This window comes from Myotis yumanensis, unplaced genomic scaffold (genome assembly GCF_028538775.1).
Source record: "Myotis yumanensis isolate MYYU_CA2020_CCGP unplaced genomic scaffold, mMyoYum1.0.hap1 SCAF_6, whole genome shotgun sequence".
Taxonomy (NCBI): Eukaryota; Metazoa; Chordata; class Mammalia; order Chiroptera; family Vespertilionidae; genus Myotis; species Myotis yumanensis.
Window position 1 is genome coordinate 6,469,644 of NW_027223757.1, and position 16,037 is coordinate 6,485,680.

A 16,037-nucleotide genomic window follows, 5' to 3' on the forward strand; every position below is an offset into this window, starting at 1 on the left:
ATTATACACTTTAATGAATGTAATGGCATGTGAATTATCCTCAGGTGTTTTTTTTATATATATATATTTTATTGATTTTTTACAGAGAGGAAGGGAGAGGGATAGAGAGTTAGAAACATCGATGAAAGAGAAATATTGATCAGCTGCCTCCTGCACGCCCCCCACTGGGAATGTGCCCGCAACCAAGGTACATGCCCTTGACCGGAATTGAACCCGGGACCCTTCAGTCCACAGGCCGACGCTCTATCCACTGAGCCAAACTGGTTAGGGCCTCAGGTGTTTTTTTAAAGATAAGAATGTTAGTGTAGATTTTACAGGAGAGAAATGAAAGTTACAGTGAAACTCCACCACCAGTGGATTCCAAAGGACCAAGTGACAATATATGGTCACGTTACCTCAAGGTTAATGAAAGTCTGTGTGAATGATATTAAAAAGGCACTCGAACAAAGATAGTAAAACTACTACTAAACTCCTGACCTTTCCCTGAACGGAGAAAACCCCCACATGATCACGAGGCCGCGATTTCTGCTAGCGCTCCAGCCCCCCGATGGGAACCCGGATAAGACTGGGCCTTCACCGATCTAGTTACGCCTGAATCTGTTTCACTGCAGAGAACATCATCATTGGATTTTACTCTCAGTGTGTTAATACTGAACTTTTAAAAGAAAAAAAAAAAAAGTGGTTAAAATCCAGACATGTTTCCCTACCCGGAGGGAAAAACAAGAAGACAACAGTTCTCGCCCTCTCTACAGTCACCACGACCTTGTCCAAGTGATGAGCAACTTCATGTGCCTTGGCTTATCCAGCTGTGAAAGTCACCATGACCTTGCCCACATGCCTTGGTTTACCCAGCTGTGAAAGTCAAATGATAATAACACCTCCGCCCCGCCAGGGTGGTGTAGGGGGTAATTCGTGGTTTTAAGGCTCGCTGTGATCTTTAGGTTTGACACAGCCTGCTATTATTACGAAGCCTTAACTAACTCTCTGCAGGGCAGTCAAGACCTGGTTCTATTTAAAGGGGCCAGGAGATTTGTCACAAAACGGAAAGCTCCCTCCACTGCTGTTTTCCCTTCACAGACTATTGTAAGAAATACACATCCCTACAGCCATTAAATTGTTGCTTTAATCATATTAAATAACTAAACTTGAGAGAAAGGAAAAATGCTTAACTGCCTTGCCCAATCCTTCATTTTAAGAGTTAAGGAAACAGAAGTTCGAGGAACTTGTTCAAGGTCAAGCATGAGGCTAGGAACCCAGGTCGCCTTCCTCCAGATCCACAGACGTTCATTACGTCACAACGCAGCAAACAGAACTCAACACCCATCGCACATCAGCACTGCCCGACGCTGGTGATGCAGAAATTACTGCTCTTTTTTAGTTGTCGTTTGGGTTTGCCGGCCACAATACCCCGCGCCATGGCCACTGATCAGCCATGAAGGCTGCAGAGCAGCACGGATGAGGGACGTGAACTGGGCTCCGTGTTCTCCCAGGACGCAGCCAGACGCCGGGGCTGGGTCTATGGTTTCAGCCCAGCAGTGTCAGGGGCCACCCAGCGTCCCCACAGGCGTGCAAGTCCCAGCACAATTCCCTTGCAGCCAGAGTTATAAAGAAGGGATCTGGGAATCTCCAAGGATTCTTTTAACCCCCTTCCCCGCCAGTCCCCTCTCAGGAACATCACCTTAACATCCAGTTAAGAGACGCCTAACAACCTTCCCTCCATTCAGTTGGTATTTGAGTGACTTGCCTGCAATTCGCCAAGAGCTGTGTCAGCTGCTGTGTCTTATGCACCTTTGTATTCCTCAAGTCCCTGCTTTTCAAGGGATTTTCAACCTAGTAGATCAATTATGACAAACACACAGAGTGATACTCCCAGGCACTGAGTCTTAACTTCCGTATCCGGTACACAAACAAAAGGTTTTGAGTTCGAAAGAGGAAGAACTCATGATCACCCCAAGGTGACATGCAGGCAGCCCTACTTCTGGAATGCAGTCCTAACGGAGAGGTACGGAAATTGAGTTTATAGGTTCCGTGAAGACTTCTATTCCCAGAGATCTAAGCAAATTATAAAATTTCTACTTGTACCTCATCTTTTAAACACACCTGACACCTCTTAATTGTCTCCTCCTCCTCCGCAGTGAACACATGTTGACCTGTTGAAGATCAGAGACCATCCACACGGAGCTGGCTGGGGCTCACCTGACCCCAGGCATTTACAGGTCATAGGTATTAAGCTTATGAAACCTAGGCCTCTTATCAACATCGCCAGCCCCCTTTTCTTCCTCAGTCTTTTTAATAAAATAACCGTAATTTTGCCAATACTACCATGCAAAGATGCCCAAACTTCTCAGAAGCGTGATGTGCCAATTTGTCAACTAAACATGAGTCGGAATTAGATCCACAATAGCCAGAATTGGAAATCGGGTCCAACCTCCGAGTGTAGAGAAGTTGAGAATAGCATGTCTTTCTGTTTAGACGCTTCCCAGTGCTTCCCTGGGAATTTCAGGTTCCGGAGGGAGCCCGCTGGGAGACTTTAGAAGGAAGGGCATTCTGTAAACTGTGCCATGTGGTCCAGTGTCACCCGCCCTCCTGGGGCAGCCGTCAGGGCTCCTTGAGGAAGACACAAAATAATTTCACTAACAATTTCCAATGTCTCTTTCCAAATACTAGTACGTTTGCCCAGAGCTACTGACAAGTAACAAAATTGGGTCATTTGAACTTTGTCATCTTCTCCCATAACATGTGAAAGACCTTAATGGCCCAAAAGCAAAAAAGGGATAACAGATCAAAGGCTTTATGTGGGAATGGACACTTTATAAATGGCTAATCAGAGCTGAGCCCTGTAGGATCAGAAATAAATGTATAAGATGCTACAAATCATAACTGAAAGGTCTGAGATGAGAGCAATTGATTTGCTGTACTAGTGTTTTAAACATGATTGATTTCTCCTATAAACAAACATGTTTTGGCCTTACACTTAGTGGAAATCTTTAGAACAGGCGATTTGTCATTCAGATCCCCTCTCTTTCCCTTTACGTTGTTAATTTTGATGGATTTTTGCATAAGCCTTTTTAAAACCATTTTGGAAGCAGGTGGAATACTCATTATACAGATAGGAGCTTAACACGGTGTTCCAGAACGAACTCCGGGTCCCCCGCAGAGCTGCCCCCGGACAGCCTCCCCTTGTAGAAGGCAACTCCATCCTCCGGTTGCTCAGCCAAACCAGGGAGCCGTCCTTGCCTCCTGTCTCCTCACACCCATGCTGACCTCCGAGCAAGTCCTGAAGCGCTACCTCCACTGAGAGCAAAGCCAGCATCGCCTCTCGCCCGGATCCTCGCTGCAAACGCCTTCCCACCCCTGGCCTCCTGCAGTCTCTTCTCAACGGCGATGCTTTCAAAACACTGGTCAGCTCCTGCCACTGCTCGGCTCAATGCACGGGAGGGTCCTGCTTGTCCTCAGAGGAAACGCCAGACTTTTCACCTCTAAAAGCCCTCCCTACTCGTCCCTCACCGGTGCTCTCGGGTCTCCTCTCCAGGCACCTGGGCCATTTGCTGAGCCTTAAACTTGCCACTTACGTCTCTGTCTCAGGGCACTTGTCACAGGGCCCTCTGCCTGGAAAGCTTTGCTTCCAGGTGTCCACATGGCCCATCCTCACCTCCTTCGCTGCCTCATCCTCACTGGCAACCACTGGTGCCCCTCCCACAGCGGCAACCTGCCCATCTCTACTCTGCGTGACCTAGTGGTCCCTCCACGCCAAATCATCATTGCCCCTGGCAGGTTGCAAAGTCACACGTGAGAAAAGGATCCATTCAAAGTGCAAGGTAGGCCAATGGATTTCAACAGAACCAAGAAAAGTCCACCAATCATGGTTCGGATTCCACATTGCAGCTAACTGTGAAGGGATGAACACTTGTTGAGTTCTGGTATAATATTAAAAAAGAATAAAACATGCCCTAACCGGTTTGGCTCAGTAGATAGAGCGTCAGCCTGCGGACTCAAGGGTCCCGGGTTCGATTCCGTTCAAGGGCATGTACCTTGGTTGCAGGCACATCCCCAGTGGGGAGTGTGCAGGAGGCAGCTGATCGATGTTTCTCTCTCATCGATGTTTCTAACTCTCTATCCCTCTCCCTTCCTCTCTGCAAAAAAATCAATAAAATATATTAAATAAAAAAAGAATAAAACAACCTGAAAGGGTAATTAAAATACTCGTAGAATCCACAGAAATAGTCCTATCTTTTTTTCCTTTGAGGTAACAGGCTATAAAGTTTCCTTTTTCCAACAGCTGTCACAGCTCCATAGAACAGCCACTTGGCCGGGACCCCGCTCACTCTGCACGCACAGCAGACTATATTTGACCTAGTCGTCCTACATCAGACATGTCAAACTCAAAGGCTAACACGGGCCAAATAAACGAGGCATGTGGCCCACAGGCCGCAAGTTTGACATGCTTGTCCTACATTCTCGAATGGCTATTAAAAGTGGCATATCCAATAGAAATTGCATACAGTGTTGTTCTTCAGCAAAATTCTGGCAAGTCTTACCTGAAAGACGTATTTGCATTCAATGGAGGAGAGATAATAGAGGACTAGCTTTTCCTCACAGTGCTGGCAAAGTTGATTCATCAGCTTCTCCCTCAGCTCCCACATTCCGTGTCTTCTTTGCTACAGGGTGTCTCTCGCCACCAGCTGCCCCTACCACAGGCCACCAGGGCCTGCTACCCCTGCAGGTGACCTGTGAGGACCACACTGTTAGCAGATATGGCTTCACGGTGCTGAGGAGCACTTGGATTTGATAGGGCACCTGCAGCCATTCCTTCTTTCCCCCAAAACATTTATCTGAGGATTTATTTTACAAGTACTCTGGTCATGAAAAACGTCAAGGCTTTAAGTCCCAAAGGGATGAGGCTATAGTGGAGTAGTAGAGCTGACACGCAGGGGCACAGTCTCTTCCTGGGAGCACCTCGCCACACTTCAGTGGACATGAAACGGCCACACCAATCCTCTGTATTTTGATTCCCATTTTCCCTCACACACAAGCCAGGTGACCTCTCCTTCCAGCTGACGTCCCGATCTATCCCCTGTGCACCTGCAGCTCAGGTCAAATGCTCTGGCTCTGGCTTGTCTCTTCCAGAAACTTCTCTCTGATTCTCACAGCTCCCTGCTGGCCCCTGTTGCTCTAAATCAACAGGAAAATCAGTGGAATGCTACCTCCAGGCTGGATCTTTTCTTCTTTGTATTGGAAAGTATTGTTTGCAAATCATGAATTATTATTTACAAGCGTTTCACTGTTCCCACTCACTATAAACATCGAGAAAATGGTGTCTACTTCACCTTCATGTGCCTGCAACATTTAACAACATGTAATTGTGCGCTTTGTAAATTAATCAAGTGAATAAATCAATGAATGAGAATGAGAAAAAGGAAACCAAATGCCCCAACAATGCTAAATTTTATTAAGGGACTTGGGGTCCCAAGGACTGCCATTCCCTCCACTGCAAACAGAAGACCACATACTCATGTCTATGGATGAGAGTGAAAACTGTAAGAAACTCAGAATTCTGAGGCCCAAGTTCTCTGTGTTCTGGTAAAAACTAGTATTTCCCAATCGGATTTTTAAAAAGGTTTTTAAATACAGCAGCCATCTTTAGGAACTCTAATTATGGTTTTACATCTGGGCCTCTGGGGTGTCAGCCAGACAGACCCAGTCAGAGCAGCTTTATGCTCAAGCAGCGCATTCTCTGGGCTCCGTGTTGTTAGTCATCCTACACCCGGCGATGGGCGGCAAAATGCCCTCGCTCTCATAAACAGGAAATAAGGGGGTTGGCCACATCAGAGCCGGCTCTATAATTCTTCCCCTGGTGCAAAGGTGTATAATGGACACATACATTCGCAGCAGCAATTCATTCCAAAGAGCAAATTTGCATCTAAGTGGCTTCTGGTAGCTGGAGACTCCACACTCCTCATACCTCAATTTGGAAAGGGAGTGATTCAAAGTGGGGTGAGGGATTAAAAAAAGAACCCCAGGCTGCAATTACCTTCCTCATCTGGTGAGCATCTGCTGAGTTGATGGTGTCTAAATGGCAGAAGGAACATAGAGGCCTTTTCTAGTTTGTCTCCTGTTAAATAAATCCCCGCCCTTAACAATGCAGGATTAATAGCTGTTGATAGATGGAAAATACATTAATGCCACAGCAAGTTCAGTGCTTACATAAAGACTTTGTTCAGGAACTGCATGCCCGATGAAACTCTTAAAAGCTGCTGGAATTTTTCAAACGATGGCATATATTAGAGAAGGGATTTTCCTACTTAAATCACAAAAACATCATTAATAGGAACCCAGTATAAACAGGGCTGGCTCGGCCAATCCCTTCAATGGTGGCTTTGTTGGCTTAAAAATAACACCGGGCTCTTGGGGGAATTCCAGTGGTAAAATTAAATCTCTCTATAAAAAGTCTTTACAGATGATATTTCCGCTCAAGTCAAAGACAGCCCATGGACATTTCCTCTCTTTCTACGGTGGATCACGAAGACAGAAATTCAAACCCTGGACCACGAGAATCAAAGGGCCATTCATGTCCAAGGAAACAAAGGAACCTAATATTGAACTCTCGTCAATTCCCTATGTATTTCTTGTCTGTTCTGCTCTTCACAGAGCATGATGGGAGTATCACTGCAAAGCCACTCTTCACAGAGCATCATGGGAGTATCATTGCAAAGACACTCTTCACAGAACATCATGGGAGTATCATTGCAAAGCCACTCTTCACAGAGCATCATGGGAGTATCATTGCAAAGCCACTCTTCACAGTGCATCATGGGAGTATCACTGCAAAGCCACTCCTCACAGTACATCATGGGAGCATCACAGCAAAGCCGGTGACTGCTGGAAAGTCTTTGCTCCTCCGTGCCCTCACCATGCCAATGGGACAGTGTGTCCTGATGAACAAGATGTGAGCTAATAAGTCAAGTGGTTGCCTCCCGAGCACACACAGGAGGGCAGTATTGGAAGTTGGGGCAAATAACTCCTGATTCAGAGAATAGCAACACATAAGCGCAACAGCTATGCTTTACCGAAAACTTGACACATATCATCTCATTTAATCCTCACAGTCTTGGCACGGACATGTTCAGAAAATGCTCTGGTTCAGACCAGTGCGAGTGAGCGCTGGTTAACATCAAATGGGGCTCAATTCCAGGGGCCACCTGAGGAACTGTCCCAGGAGGGGTCAGGCTGCTGGGGTGCACTCATCCACGCTCAGACCTCTTTGCTTGAGGGCTGCCCCCAAAGTCGCACAACCTGGAAAGGTCAAGCCAGGACCCGACCCAGGTGGGACTGCCTGCTCGTCACCACACACCCCGTCTTGGTGTCAACAGGCCTCTCATGTAATCGCGGTATTAGGCACAAATGAAAGACTCGCCCTTATTTCTCTGTTTATCTTTCATTTTCCCATCTACCCACCCCCTGACTTCCCTTTCCCCTAACCTTCAAAATGGACAGACTTCCCTCCGAGATGTTCACTCGCCGGTATTTCACTTCCTTCACGAGCTATGCAACTGCTTCAAAAAGCAAGCAAGCCATCCCGTGTGTGCGGAGGGTTTGGGGAAGCAGTCGCCGTGGCTGCCTGGTTTCCGCCCAAGCCCATTGCCACGGACCAGGAGGGGCCAGACAGTCTCTGCCGGGCAGGAGGGGCGGCGTGCGCTCTGGGGAGGATGAGTCACCCCACAGAGCACCAGTCTGGCCGGGAACCCCGGGAGCGGTCAGCGGCTCTGCCCAGGCCGCGGGGAAGCACCACCCAGGGCGGGAGGGAGGGACGCGAGGATGCGGCACCGCAGCTGCATGGGGGCCTTCGGGAAGAGCTGCATGGACCAGCACCGCCACGCTCACGCTCGGAGCAGCGAAGCCGTGTGCACCCACAGACACACGCTCCTCAGGCAAGTCATCACGGTTGAGAACATCAGGATGGCTCCCGAGGATGAGTCATGCCATCCTACCTATCTGCTTTATTCTGCTGCCTTGGGGGGAAAACAACAAGCTTAATGGACTGACTTGATCCTTACTATTGAAAAAAGGGTAAGTTTACTGGTTTTGCTGCTCTCTATAGAAACTCATTCCTGCAAGCACCAAAGTGCAATGATGGCAGTAAATTTTTTTGATGATAAAACACATAGAGAAATAACAGGCAGGGAATGTATCCCTGGAGAATAATGAGTCCAGAGAGGGGACATGCGTGTGTGCTACGGGGACACGGGGCCTATCACGCAGCCGGGGAAGCTGAAGAACGGCCCTCACGGAACCAAGCAATGAATTAGTTCCGGCATAATTTCTGTCTTATGGCGCTCGCTTTTATACGCCCATACTTGGCATTGAAATTGGAGTGAAGCCTTGAGAGGAGCAGAAAGCACTGTATTCCCCATTGAATCCCAAATCTCACAATCCGACTTTTTTATTCCAAAACTGGCCTAATGAACTTGCTTTATAACTAACGCTAGCCTAACAACATCTCGTTTGTGGTTTTCATTCATTTTTGGTAACCATGCAGCGATTTCAATGGGAAATCCTCTGTCGTTGTTATCAAGTCTAAAAATTACATCCTGTGCCTCCTGGATGAAGACGCTCGGTCGCTCCGGGAGCACGGCGGGAGCCCCTCATTCGCTGACTGCGCTGTGTGAGACCTGCATGAGGACAAGCTCAGAAGTGCAAACCTTCCCACGACTGCCTCGTATGGAAATTTTACCTTTAGAAAAATAAACTGGCAAACAGTGTGTCACTTTTAGGCCTAAACAAACTTTTTCGTTCATGGCCTCCATGACAGGCGGGCAGTTTACTGAGAAAGTAGTACTTAACAAAAGAGGTGAAGAACTGAACTGCATGGACTCTTCTAAGAACCCAATAGATCACCGCGAAATGGGTTTTGCCTTTGATTCAGCTGAATAGAAAAATCAACCTTGGCATTTCTGTTGGCTTTTGTCTGCCTCCATCACAAAGCAATTACAATGCTAAGTGTCACGCGTGACTGGTAAACGATGCTGCAATTTTAAAGAATGCTACTTTGTGCAAAATTATATTCTATTTTCATGACAAGTGTTATGATTACTAATATGCATGGAATTTTGACCAAATCTACTTGGTTGGCATTTGTGTTCTTTTCCTAATACCATGAGAAAACACTTTTTGAACAGCTTAAATAATCTAAGTTTGCAGCAAAAGAACAGCCTACAAAGTTTAGCTGTGGATACCGGCAGTTAAGACGGAGGAGAGGCCAACGCTCACCATTGGCCGTGTTCTTTTTAAAGTTGTCCAGGAACTCCTCCAGAAGCTGGGACTGGTTAGGAGGAGGGAGCAGGCCCTTCTGGTCCCTGGAGAAGAGGTCACTGTCCGACCAGGAAGTGCACAGGGTTCCCTTGGTGCCTGGCGGCTGGGCGATCAGCGTGAGCCCCACGCTCTTCTCAGAGAACAGGGCCTCCATCTGCTTCAGGTCAAGGTCGGACACAGCTTCCCCATTCAAGGTCATGATCTCGTTGCCCTTCCTCAGCCCTGGGAGGACGGGGAAACAGAGGAAATGGAGAGAGAGATTACTCAGAGGAAAGATTTCAAGATGAAAGAAAGCTGCAAACTAACTGTGTGCTCCCAGGGGCTGTTGTTCAGTTGCTACCTTCAAAGAAAGTGCCAAAATGTATTTGGATGCCACTGATAACAAATCCCCGCTCTCTCATGGCTGGGATCAGACAGAGTGGTTTGAAAGGGAAATGATCTGAGAGCCATTCAAATGAACTGTCCTCCTTATTTCTCTGCTATGAAGTGCCCTGGGAAATGACACTCGTTTTATCTGTGTCTGCCTGCCTGTCTGGCTCTCACATTTTCCTCTGTCCGTCTGTGTGATACCCATGTATGTGCTCTCTGTGTATGTACAGGGTGTCTGTTCCCCACAAATGTATACACGGTTTAACAGCTGATTCTATGACATTTTCAAAATGAAAGGTATTTTAATAAACACTGCCAAAGTGTACACACACATATGCACATGTATTTGCAAGGAAACTATTAAGTGTACTTTCTTTAAAATTCTAGGAAAAAACACTTTCTGGCACAACTGGAAGAAGGAACCTGCACTATCGAGACTGCACTGCACGGGTCTGAGTGGGTTGGAAGGTGCCGCACGGACCTTCTCCATACGCCAGGCCGTCGGGGTGGACGTCGCTGATGAAGATCCGGCTGAGATGCTGGTGCTCATCCACCTGGGCGGTCACGGCAAACCCTGCGGACAAACACGAATGAGAAACACAAGCCTCAGCTCATCTCCCCGATCAACTCCCCAGCTCAGCAGCGTCTTCTCCAGCGTCTATTCTTACAAGCACAGTATGCAGAGGGTCTAAGTCACAACTATTTTGAAAGCACAAATAGCTGGCAGGATCAGAAAAAGAGGGCCATGTCAGATCTAAAGGTTTACTGAACACAAATACAAGCTTATTGAAAACAGGGGCCATCCATACACGCGTGTTCACAGAAGCGTGACTGACACCAGGCAAAAAGCCAAAGCAACCCACCTGTCCATCCACAGATGAATGGATACACTGCGGTCTGTCCATGCCATGGAACATTACTCACACTTTCAAAAGGAAGGACATTCTGATACATGCTATAACATGGACACACCTGGAGGACATTATACTGTGAAAATAAGCCAGGCTCAAAGGAACGAATAGCTGTCGGAGGTACCCAAAGTGGTCAAATGTGTAGAGACAGAAAGTATGAGGGGGGCTGCCTGGGGCTGGGGGAGGAAGAAGGGGAGTTACTCTTTAATCGGTACAGAGTTCCGGTTTTGCGAGATGAACACAGTCCTGCAGATGGATGGTGGTGATGGTTGCACAACAATGTGAATGGACACTGAACTGTCACTGTTAACCATTCCAAAAAATGACTAAGATGGCAAACGTTATGTGTATTTCACCACAATTTTAATTTTTTAATGTTAAGAACAAAAACTACTCTTATTGAAACAAGCCAAATTCAGTTCAATGGAAAAAATACTTGTTAAGAAATAACTGTATATACTAGTATATCAGGCTAGGCATCTTAAGGAGGTAGGAGAATACTGGATGGATAGAGTGCTGGCCCTCAATGTGATAAGAAACAAAGACCAAATCATAAAAAGGAAATTTTAACGTAATAAACAGTGAGTAGAATTTGATCAGCTTGAGTCATTTTAAGAAAGATGGGTATATTGATAATACATTTAACAAAATAAGAACTAGTCTTTCTATTGATGATTAACTAATTATTGAGTTCCTATGATAAAAGACAGAACGAAAGACAGAAATGAACTTTATACATGAGCATAGTCTATAGAAAGCTCAAAACCAGCTTAAATACAGATAAACAGAAAGGTAAGAATTACACATTTCAAAGTGATTTGGGGAGTATTGACCCTGAGTTGTTAAACTGAGGCTAAAGCAATCAAATAGGCTTCTTCAGGAAACTTAGGCCTTCCGTTAGTTCTTGAAGGACAGGTCTGATTTACACCCCCAGGGAGGGATGAGGAGGGGGCAGGAAGGGCTGCACTCTGGGCGGGTGAAAGTGAGCTGGGAGCAAGACGCTGGGATGAAAAGAGCTGTCACATGATCCTGAGCTGATCAGCCTAGAACAGCACCTGGCACACAAATTCATTAAAGTGCTATCGCCACCATTTCCAATTTCTCATCAACTTTCCCATTTAGTCCTTTCAATTACTTTGGCCTCTTACCCTAGTATCAATACCTATCTTTTTAGCCTGCTAATATAAATAAAAATGAAGAAGATAAAGCAAGTTCAGAAACTACTATCATAATTTATGAAAATGAAAATTTAAGGGAAAAAAATTAGGTCTTAAGGTACCATGGCAAACTAGGACAGAATAGTAAGGGTGTCGCTATGCTCACCGAAGTCAGACACACTCCCGGTCTTCGTGAGCTGCACGTCATAAACATTCAGCGGAAAGACTTCTATTTCGTCATAAACCTACGAAAGGTGCAAACAACAAAGCCAGGGATCTGATGTCACGGAATCTTGAAAATGGATCTCGATTGTTTCCAAACTAGACGCCAAATTTAAACAGGAACCACCCCCCCACCCTCCAAATTACTGATTTTTTAAATTAGGAGGCCATGGATGTGGCTCCGACTTCTGGTCCTACGGCTGACTCCCACTCGCCTGTTCTTGCAGGTATTCATAGGGGGCAGGAATGCAGTACTCGATGTTTTCATCTACCAGTTTTCGAAGCTGTAGGCCATAGTGGCTGGGTTCCACCTGCCTCATCTGTAAGGAAAAGGACAGTTACTCAGGTTGTAAATATTCTTTCTAAATTCATCCCTGCTCATTAAAAATCCAAGTGGAAACGTCTAAAAAATGAAATGCCATATGGAAGTTGCTGAGTTTAAACCATATATATATATATATAAGAGCTTGAATTTAAAAATGGCAAGACAGACAATTATTTTCAAAGTTTTCTCTAAATGATACTGTTTACCACTAAAAGCAAGATATTTTTAAAAATATATATTTTATTGATTTTTTACAGAGAGGAAGGGAGAGGGATAGTTAGAAACATCGATGAGAGAGAAACATTGATCTGCTGCCTCCTGCACACCCCTCACTGAGGATGTGCCGGCAACCAAGGTACATGCCCTTGACCAGAATCGAACCCTGGACCCTTGAGTCCACAGGCTGACGCTCTATCTACTGAGCCAAACTGCTTAGGTCAAGAGATTTATTTTTAAGAGGTTCTAGTCCCAAATATCTGACAATAGAATATACAAGGGTGGGCAAAAGTAGGGCTACAGTTGTGAGTACATGAAATATAGGGCTTATTCTTATTTGCTAATTGTTATATATTTATACTATATAAACCTACTTTTGCCCAGCTCTGCATTGTACTATTTCGGCACATGCTATCTCTTTACATATTGGTTGTACCTAACTTTCAGTTGTTTCCCACTACTAAAGCAGAGAAATTTGTGAAATGTGAAAAATCTCATATTCTACAGACTTCAGAATTAGGAATTTCCTACTCTAAAATTTTTTTAAAAGGAAAATATGTACCCACATACACGTAGCATCATTGCTATAAAACAACACTGTTGACTGACTAAAAAAAACCTTACATAATGGAGGAAAAGGAAATTCATATTCATGAGTAACATATGTAAATGTCTGGTATACTAAGGCTTAAATCAAAGTGACAAGGGAGGACTGAAATTAAGGATCATCTACATCTATTAAGTGTGCATGGTAAAGAGTTACCAAGCTCTACGTGCCTTTTTTACCTTTTCATATAGTTGATTGTACTTTCTCTGAAAACTTAAAAATATTTAAGCTCTCCTCTGCCACCTGGTGGTCTAAAAACATCTAACCTGATGGTGCTGAGTCTGTTTTTGTCTCAGTGACTGATCATACGCTACCTTTGCAGAAATAAAGCCCAATTTGAATAATGAATAAAACATCTCATAACAGTCTGCATGAAACCACTGCGAATGGAAGTTACTTGTTTAATCCAGTGAAACTTGGTAAAACTACTTAGGATCAAATCAAACTACTTCCAAGATTAGGGCACCATCTCCAAGTAACTTAAATAACAACAGCCTTCAGATGTACTTTCTACAGAAACGGACTTAGAGAATCTCAGTGAATTGCTCAGGTTCTTCATGAAGATGAGGGGTCCTGCCCTAGCAATCCTGACTTCTCAAAGATGGACACGGAGAATGCTAATAAATACGTCCATTAATAAGTTATTATTTCCCTGGTGTAAAAAGTGAGGCCTGAAAACCACACAGACTCAGAAGGCATAGGGATGCGACATTAATGATTCTTTTTCTTCAGAATTACATCTCTGCAACGAAACCCATTACCTTGCATGCCAACGTCAAAATGTCTTCCACCCTGTGGTCTGGCTTGATCACCATGGTAACGCCTTGACTGTCCTGGAAGTGAATGTAGGTCTGGACTTCCCATGGATGGTCGCGGGGAGCACCATCCACTGCTGAGCTGCACATGTGCAGAAGTTCATCGACCTGTTTTCAGATTCCAAAAGGAAATGCAGACTGACTTGATTTTTTTAAAATGAGGGAAACTACTGAAATCATATCCCCTTCATTTAAGGCATTATTTTATCATAAACTTTCCACACTCCTTTCACCTCTGGCTTCTCTTGACCCTCTGGGGCTGTCAGACAAGCTGTTTTTCCTTCTTCGTTTAACCCACATGGAACTGATGCCCAGGGAGGCTGAGTGGAAGTCAACTGACTCCTTGGCCTGTGTTCTGGCCACTACGCGCTCTGCCTCTTAACTGCCTCTAAGCCAGTGATGGCGAACCTATGACACGCGTGTCAGAGGTGACACGCGAACTCATTTTTTTGGTTGATTTTTCTTTGTTAAATGGCATTTAAATATATAAAATAAATATCAAAAATATAAGTCTTTGTTTTACTATGGTTGCAAAGATCAAAAAATTTCTATATGTGACACGGCACCAGAGTTAAGTTAGGGTTTTTCAAAATGCTGACACACCGAGCTCAGAAGGTTCGCCATCACTGCTCTAAGCTATGATCTTCGTGAATTTTGCTACACTCTCATCCACAGCCACAGATGCCCACCTGCATCCTACCCCTGAGCTGCACTTAAGCCAAGCACGCTTTTCTTCTCCCTAATTTCTACTCGTTTCTAAAAATCAGCCCTTCATCCTGGGGAACGTTTTTTCTGTCCTTCAGCTGTTCCACATCTGCATATCCTTTTAGAAATCATCCCCAACATCAGCCTTTTCTGAACAAGCTGAGTTTCCTAAACTTCGTCACCACAGTCATTCAATGACCTCATGCTAACCTGCACTTCCAACATTTTATAAAGAAAACTAGCGAACATTTAGCAAGTAAATCAGAAATGCTTTCCTCTGACCAGGTTACGTGGGTCTGGTGTGAAGCAGAGACCTGACTCTCCAGCCACAATCGCCCGACCAGCACGCGGTGACCCGGACAGGACACTCCCCTTGCTGAGCCCGTGTCCTACTCCATGAAAGCAGGTGTTACTCATATAGCTCCATCAGGTTATTAACTAACAATACAAATGTGTGAGCAAAGGAGACCATCTGTGTGGAAACACCTTATACAGCAGGAACCTTACATACGGATTCAATACTACACAGAATTCTATATCCTCATCACACATTCAAGTTCTTATTGATGGATGATTTGACTTTGAATTCCATGCTTTAAAAACAAAAACAAGTAAAAGATCCTATGTAGGAGTTAAAAACAAAAATAGATATATTAAAGAAATTTAAAAAAAAAAAACAGGGTCAGGCAAGCAAGGGAAGACCTATCTTTCTGTGCCGTCGTTTTTATTTTATTTACTTATTTATTTTAAAGATTTTTATTGATTTCAGAGAAGAAGGGAAAGAGAGAGAGAGAGAAACATCAATGATGAGAGAGAATCACTGATCAGCTACACACCCCCCACTGGGGATTGAGCCCACAACCCAGGCATCGGACCCTTGACCGGAATCGAACCCGGGACCTTTTCAGTCCACAGGCCGACACTCTATCCACTGAGCCAAACTGGCAAGGGCTGTGCCGTTCTTTTTAAATGTGCTGATCATCACTGAGAGGCATTTCTGGACCTGCCATGGATCTGCCACTTTCTGTACATTTTCCCAGACAGATGACGACAGCCCAGGATGAACATGAACCGCACGTGGCAAAACGAAAGGAAAAAAGAGACAGAGAAGCAGATGCCGGCAGCCAAGGGCGGGAGAAGCAGCACGGACACCACGCTCTCCTGAAGGGTCCCTATCTCACAGGACCGCGTCCTCTCCTCTGGGAAAACCTCCCAGCTCCTTCTTGTCATCTGAGCAGTGAGCTGTGGTTTCAACCAGGTGAGGCAGCAACCAGCAGGTACTGCTTAAAGGCGCAGCCAACCTCGCAGATCAGGCTTACGCAGAATCCAACCAAAACCCCAGCAGGGGTCACTGTGGAGTTAGAAACCACACTACGGAGATCAGAGTCCCGATTCCTGCCG

General features: G+C 45.3%; 1 protein-coding gene across 1 annotated transcript in view; it reads right to left on the reverse strand.

Annotated features, from left to right (window-relative positions):
• The window catches only part of TIAM2 (TIAM Rac1 associated GEF 2), a 184,314-nt gene that overhangs the window by 38,515 nt on the left and 129,762 nt on the right, over positions 1-16,037 (reverse strand). Inside the window, 5 exon segments of the mRNA XM_070417418.1 lie at positions 9,268-9,531; positions 10,160-10,252; positions 11,913-11,991; positions 12,184-12,288; positions 13,878-14,039. Coding sequence (XP_070273519.1) covers positions 9,268-9,531; positions 10,160-10,252; positions 11,913-11,991; positions 12,184-12,288; positions 13,878-14,039 — 703 coding nt within the window.